General features: G+C 34.3%; 1 protein-coding gene across 1 annotated transcript; it reads right to left on the bottom strand.

Annotated features, from left to right (window-relative positions):
• Window positions 1–960: 960 nt before the first annotated feature.
• LOC111910396 (V-type proton ATPase catalytic subunit A) lies at window positions 961–6,308 on the bottom strand. Its single transcript, XM_023906240.3, has 20 exons — window positions 6,081–6,308; window positions 4,808–4,934; window positions 4,662–4,717; window positions 4,518–4,574; window positions 4,293–4,404; window positions 4,170–4,207; window positions 3,952–4,053; window positions 3,806–3,862; window positions 3,648–3,719; window positions 3,455–3,556; window positions 3,297–3,359; window positions 3,069–3,201; window positions 2,873–2,979; window positions 2,595–2,789; window positions 2,428–2,514; window positions 2,246–2,350; window positions 2,030–2,127; window positions 1,705–1,783; window positions 1,532–1,620; window positions 961–1,435 (listed from the first exon to the last, which is right to left on the bottom strand). The coding sequence occupies exons 1-20, from the start codon at window positions 6,156–6,158 to the stop codon at window positions 1,321–1,323; spliced, it is 1,872 nt and encodes a 623-aa protein (XP_023762008.2). The 5' UTR covers window positions 6,159–6,308; the 3' UTR covers window positions 961–1,320.
• Window positions 6,309–7,873: the final 1,565 nt, after the last annotated feature.

Genomic DNA, 7,873 nt, shown 5'->3' with positions numbered 1-7,873 from the left:
CGTTAAAATCGAAAAAACTAATTTTAACAGTAATGTAATGTGTATATTTTATCCTTGTGATTCAACTATTTATTGTATTTTTATATTTTAAACACTATAAAATATTTATATTTTATGGTGTAAGATAATATCTGGTTGCAAGCCAAAAACTCGGAAGTATGAAGGTATATGGAACCAAATTGACTTGTACTCTATATCTATATGTTTTTTCAAATGTGTGTTGGTAAATAAACCATATTGATGAGACATTTGTGTGTGTGGAGGGGCCCCACACAAAATATTTGTCATATCATTGGGTTCATTCAGAAACCTCTTCCAAATTGAGCCAAATTTTCTATAAGTATAACAAAAGAAAATCCGGCTTCATTAAATGGGACTAGGATTCCGTTATAACCGGATAACATTACTATTTTTTCGTTTCAGTTGTTATCCATCTACTTAAAAATAAGATGATTTTTTAAGTAAGATGATTTGACGTTTAGACTTCCAAGGGTGAAAAGTAGCATCAAAATTTCAAGACGACATTTTTTTTTGCAAAAAGCATGTATTTGATAGAATCTTGAGATTGCTAATGCAAGTAGACGATCAATGTTCCCGTTATCCCCATGATTGAGTGGGGGATTTGTTCAAATTTCCAAAACTGTTCATCCTCTTATACAGTTTTGCACTTACATGTGAAATTTGGTCGACAATGATGGCAAAATCAAGTAAGAAGGTAATGCTAGATTTATATGGTGAAATAGAAGCACTTGCTTCAAGATGTATGATCAAATGCACCTAACCCAACCGAAGCGTCATAAACATTTTTCGGGTTTCTTGATGAAAATAAACAGCCTCCACATGTAATGTAATGTAATGTTTGGCATACAGAAAAACATAAACATGCCACACATGATGACAGTAACGTGACAACTTTCAGTCAACATTCTTTTTGATTTGTAAAGCTTTATAGTAGGGAAGGGATCAAACATATTTATTTTATTCATTATTAATTCATACGGATTAAGTAAAAAAAAAAAAAACAACAGTTGTTCCAACAACATCAGTAGTTCCCAGACTACACCCTACATGCTGCGGCTTATTTAACTCTCAACATACAAAATCCCAAAAAGAATTATAGCTAAGCACCACAAATGGACAAACCAGTAACCAGCCTTTTGAAGTTTGAATAATAAATAAATCAAACAACTAACAACAATCTCATTTCATTCCTTTCTTTTTCCTTCATGCAACAACCTCTTTGATCTTGAGAGATGAAAATTGGCACTTGCTTGGTTTCATCTTCAAAATAATCAAATCACGTCTTCTTTCTTTGTTTGCTTACCGGGTTTCATCCTCAAGGTTGCGGAAACCAGCAGTAAGATCTTCATTTAGTTTCTTAAATTTCCCAATAAGAACATCCTCCCCTTCAGCCGGATCCTCAAACTTCTGAGACCTGTTTTGTTAATTATATATACATTATAAACACATTATTTTTTAGACCAATTCAATTTTAATTTTTACTGGAGGAGAGAAGCGTAATTTCACTTACACTAAGCGGTAAAATAGATCACCCAACCGATGCTTGATCAGCGTGTAAGTGATTTTCTGCCCATCCATACCAGCTCCTCGCTCCACTGACTGTTTAATAAAAACATATATCATTATTCAATTTTTTTTCTTTAAAATGAACTAAAATCAAAATAACAGAAGAGATGAGCCCACCTGATTGGCTAAATTGTAGAAATGGATAATGTTGCGCATCATCCATACAGACTTGTAGAAGGGGCAGAACTTATCATATCTGTCACATCACATCACATCGCCACAATATAAACTTTCAAAACCATATATATATATATATATATATATATATATATATATATATATATATATATATATATATGTGTGTGTGTGTGTGTGTGTGTGTATGGTTAGTATGATGGAATCATGGACCTAAAGGTTCATTCCATTACCTTGCTTATTCCATTCCATCCAACCAAACAGACACTCGGTGCAAAAAAAAAAAAAAAAAAAAGCTAGTACTTACGGTGTGAATGCATTTTGAGCAAGATAGTCTTCCCTCAAAAGTTTTGCAGTCTCTAAAGTAATCTTATCAGTTTCGGCCAAGGCATCTTTCCCCACCAACTGAAACAACAACCACCACCATGTTATCCCTCCCCCTTACCAATATATATATACAGATAATCCCTCCACATAAATTCTCATTTAATATTTATGAGTCCAGATACAAAAGGCAACAAACCTGGACAATTTCATTCAGATCATCTTCTCTCTGAAGCACCTCACGAGCCTTTGTCCTAATGTTAATGAAATCCGAATCGAACTTCTCATAGTATGATTCTAGAGCCTGAACACCCAATCATTTTTCAGTAATCAGTACATTAAAAAAGTGACAGCTTAATTCATTTAATTTCAACAACTTACAGTTGAGTACTTGGAGTAGGAGATAAGCCAGTTGACAGAAGGAAAATGTTTCCTCTGGGCAAGCTTCTTATCTAGACCCCAGAAAACCTGACAAGAAAAAAAAACAAGCAAAAACTTATGACCATGAATTCAATGAGCAAAACTAAAAAATAAAAATAAAGAAATACCTGAACAATACTGAGGGTGGCAGATGTAACAGGGTCGGAGAAATCTCCTCCAGGAGGTGATACAGCACCAACAATTGTAACACTACCATCACGTTCTGGTCCACCTAGACATTTTACTTTACCAGCACGTTCATAAAAGGATGCCAACCGTGCAGCCAGGTAAGCAGGGTAACCACTATCAGCAGGCATTTCAGCCTGAATAAAACAAAAATTAATACCATCATTTTTTTAATCAAAATTATTACAAATGTAGATGAGTAGTTTAAAAGCAAGCATACCAGTCGACCAGAAATTTCACGCAATGCTTCTGCCCAACGTGAGGTAGAGTCTGCCATCATACTTACATTGTATCCCATGTCTCTGAAGTATTCAGCTATGGTAATTCCTGAAAGTAATATTAAAAAAAACAAATTAAATTACCACTTACTACATCCTGAAAGATTAGGAAAAAATATACACTGGAGCTGAAGTTACCTGTATAGATTGAAGCTTCACGAGCAGCCACAGGCATGTTAGAAGTGTTGGCCACAAGTGTAGTACGTTTCATCACAGATTCTTCACGCCCATCAGGTAGTGTCATAGTCAATTGAGGGAAATCCATCAGGACCTGACCAGTTATTTACAATATCAACAACAGAAACAAAATTTAAAAAAATAAAAAAATAAAGAACTAATTATATTCAGTGGGAGTGGAATGTGTACTTCTGCCATTTCATTTCCTCTTTCCCCGCAACCAACATAAACAACAGTATCTGAATTTGAGTACTGCAAGATGAGGGGTAAACAGTTAATATAATAAAATATATATATATATATATATATATTGGAATTTAACTATTTAAAATTAATGTTGAAAATACCTTGGAGAGAGCTTGACTAATAACTGTTTTCCCACAGCCGAATGCACCGGGAATGGCACATGTCCCACCAAGAACCGAGGGGAAAAGGGCATCAAGAACACGCTAATACATACAATACATGATTAGATACGGATCAAGGGGCATAATGATCAATGATGAAAAGAGAAAATAAACATAATTTATTGAAGTGTACCTGTCCAGTAAGAAGTGGAGTATCAGCAGCAAGCTTTGATGCAACAGGACGAGGTGTACGTACAGGCCAAGTCTGCAAATAAGAATTTGATAAAAATAAGAAATCCATTGTGAAATTATGTTAATCAATCATTGTCTTGGGAAAAGAAATGTAAAAACCTGAAGCATGGTGAATTTCTTTTTGACACCTTGAAATTCAAGTTCCAAGACAGTGTCCTGAACAAAAAGGAAATAATTAATACTAGTAATATAATAAGACATACTATCATCTTTATTAAGATGGCAAAAGGGGTTTAGAGAAAAACCTTCAATGAGTATTGACCAGGTGGTGCAATATATGTCACTTTTCCCATGGCATCAGGAGGTAGACCAATGCGATGTTCCACCAAACTGTTCTCAAACACAGTCTGCATAAAGACAAGAAGATAAGTTAACGCCTTACGACAATTAATCTTATTCTGGATATAAATCAAACAAGAAAAAACTTTTTAATTTTAGAAATAATGGGGATGTTAAGACTCACAGCATATAGATCTCCACCAGTTACAGAATCTCCCTCGCCTGACATCAAAACACATATCTAAATTAATAAATATCTATCAAACGAAAAAGCTTAACTGCTGAAAGAGGGATAATGCAAAATCACCTATTTTTTTAGGCTGGAATTCCCAAAGTATATCCTTGTCAAGAGCTGGAACAGACACACCACGAGGAATGTAGACATCACCTGATATTCTTGCAATAGTCTTCAGAGGCCTCTGAATCATGGGTTTAAAAATACAGAAAATTGCAGTTTGCAGTTAGTAACTCTCGAAAAATAACAATAAAGTTGAAACAAAATTAAAAGGAAAGAGAAGAGAAGCTTGCCAACCTGGATACCATCAAATATATTCCCTAAGATTCCAGGGCCCAACTCCACGGATAGAGGCTGAAAGTTAAAGTTAAAGTTAAAGTTACTGTATATATGGTTCAAATTATAACTATCTTAAAGGGAGTGGTGATCTAAAATGTGTACCTTGTGTGTCCGAAGAACAGGATCATTCACTGTAAGTCCGGCTGTTTCTTCGTACACTGAAATACAAGGAATAATTTTTCTCAATATTGTGAAACAAAAGATACAGGATAGTGTCATTAAAAGATATAAGAAACTTAAATAAATACCTTGAATTGTAGCAGAATCGCCTTCCAAACGGATAATCTCACCAATAAGGTTGTCATGTCCAACACGGACAAGTTCATACATAGCAGCCCCTGCCATTCCATCTGCAATGACCACTGGCCCTGAAACCTGCCACAAACAATCAAGCATAACTGAGTATAACTCTTGTAGATGACTAAAGCCCTAACTAATTTGTCAAATCTTGAATTCTTGATCTACCCAAAAAAGAAAATTGTTTGTTCTCTCCAATGAATAATATATTGATACAAAAACACATATCATATGATTAAAGGATTAGACAGCTTTGATGACTCAAGCACTTAACATCTTAATCATTGAGCACCATGGATAGCATTCAGCTAAAGATCTTAATACTTTACAAAAACATGTTGTGAATGCCAATCAATACATACACCAATGTTGAAAATCTAAATCAAACAAAACTGCATTTTCTAATTTAAAATTTGTGTTAAGAAATTAAAAAAATAAAATAAAATCTTGAGTGAGCATCTGAGTGATGCATGACTTTTCAGAAGAAATATAGTTTAATCATCATCAATATGATGTGAAAGAGAAACAATAAGAAGCTAAAAGAAATTGACTGTTTAGAAAGTTTTGGAGTGCAGGGGATGTCCGTGATCCCAAACAGGTAAATTGGACAACTTGGAACAGGATTGATTTTGAGGCATATGTACCCGAAGTTGATTCTATTATCATTCATAAACTCATTTGCATAGAGGTTTGTAAAATTTGACTGTATGATAACTGCACATAGAGTCAGTAGTACTCATTTCATAATTATTGTCATTTTGGGTAAGCCTCTAGAGCAATTTATCGTTCGGCTACTCAAATTGATTGAAAAAGGAAATACTTTTATAGATCGAAAATTTAAACATAAATCACAGTACATAAAAGACCAGGGCTCCAAATTGACATGCTAAGTGGATTAACAAAGAATTTCAAAGCATTGGTCCTTCGCAAAGCGTGAACCACTGGATCGTTAAATCATGTTAGACCTGTACATACAATATCAAAATCTAGATGGCATCTGATTGTAATACTTTGAAGTTTGGAACAAATGAATAAGGGAAAAAAATCCAATCAGAATTCAAAATCAATGAAGCGCAGTGAGTGATTGTTGATGGTAGTATCAAGATGGATCCGAGGCGATCAAGATAAAAAACCAAAGAAAGTCAATCCGATCGAACGGAATGTTAATGAACCATGGAGTTGTATAGCAGGAGAAGAGTGAAAGATGTAGATCGGAAGGCTCACCTTGCGCACGTAACCACACTCGCTTTCCTTCTCGGAATCCTCAAAGGTGGTCAATCGAGCACCATAAGCAGACGGCATATTGAGATCGGGAGCTAGGGTTCGAATACGATTAGCGCTTCACAGATGCTACCAAGGGGAAGACGTGTAGGCAATACTATGGACAAGAAGGTGAATAATGGCGATGTGGTGGGGATCATATCAATATGTCTTCATCCTTATGCTGTAAATCGGCCTTTGGAGTTTGGGGAGGTACTAATCGTATGCTACGCATTCAGATATGTACCAGATCTTTGCCCAGTAATACATCGCCACGTAGGCCACATCTCACGAGCTAACCGCTGGATCATTTGACTCTTCTTTTGGAATAAGATGGTTACCTTTTCCGTTCCTTTTAGATCAAACATATGAACTTTCAAACATATGAAGCTATGGTCTTTTTTTTGTTATTTGACATTTTTATTTGAAGTAACCAATGCGGTAATGGTCCAAAAAACGGATTTGATTTCACTTTAAACATTTTGTTGCAAATGGCTTCGGAACTAAATTTTGCATAATGATAATGAATTTTGGTCTATGTAAACATTTTGCTTTTATTTTTTTATTTTTTTAATATCTTGTCATTGAACTTGTTTGTGATGCTTAAAAAATATCATTATGATTTGCTATTGTAGGTTTAGCCTGTTAAATATTTATTTTTCGACGATATGTGTTAGGTTTATTATAGGATTTTATCCCATGAGTGAAAGACATTTTCAAATATCACATTTACTTAATGTCAACTCTATTTTAATTTTCAACTATCACATACAAACAAAGAATGAAAACAAGGGTTAGCTCCATTTTCGGTTTTGAAGAGGCTTCCATGTTTGATCACTTTTCAAAGATTCATGGGTTCCGTTTGACTTGATTTTTGGACAGCTTCACAACATCTAGGAGAACGTTTCCACCGGTTGGTTCGCATTTATTTGTCCCAAAGCCTTGGGAATCGCAGCTTCTGTTTGTTGCTGCACCGGTCGTTGTTTTTTATGATCCTTTCATTTTCCTTTGTCATTTAAAAGATCTAATATGTTCAAGACTTATATTAGAATGATATTGCTAAGTAACATATGATCCTAGGGGTCAAACTAACAACTTGATATAATCGGTTATTTATTAGAAATTGATTTTAATAAATATTAATAAACTCTTATAATAAATTGGAAAAATATTTATTTCATGGAAATAATTATTTTACCATACAAGTAACACATTATCTCATAAGGTATAAATTAATAAGTCATGCATAACCTTTTGGATTGGTTGGATCTTTTTGTGTTTTACCTAGAACAAAGTTTATATTGTATAAACTTTGAGTTTATAAAATTTAAACAATTTGTCTTCTTTTTGGCTCCATGGTCGTAAGTTCTAAAAGAACCAAAGGCATGGCTTGTGTATTTGTTTAATGTAAAGAATTCAACCTAAGAAGCATGGTAAAACACATTCATGACCTTGAGACATGGTTACTTAAAGTGTTAAGACCTAATGGGTATTAGCTTAACTTTATGCATATAGATTTGGTGCTTGCATTTTGGTATTGCACTCTTGTATGTAATTGCCAAAACTACTCACTCTCTCACCCTCTCTTCAACTTTCAAGCAAAGGGCTTAAGAGTTAGTTACTTGTTTTTGACTTTCTTAAATCAAATACTTTAGTATTTGTTTCCAAGCTTAAGAACTTGCAAAGAACTGACATTCTTGTCAAGTTGGTGTATTATTGGTGTCTCATTAGTTCCACTTTCTTCATGTAACATTCAA

The sequence above is a fragment of the Lactuca sativa genome, chromosome 5 (assembly GCF_002870075.4).
Source record: "Lactuca sativa cultivar Salinas chromosome 5, Lsat_Salinas_v11, whole genome shotgun sequence".
NCBI classification, from domain to species: domain Eukaryota; kingdom Viridiplantae; phylum Streptophyta; class Magnoliopsida; order Asterales; family Asteraceae; genus Lactuca; species Lactuca sativa.
The sequence above is the reverse complement of the archived record's forward strand: the minus strand, read 5'-3'. Positions and strand labels throughout refer to the sequence as shown.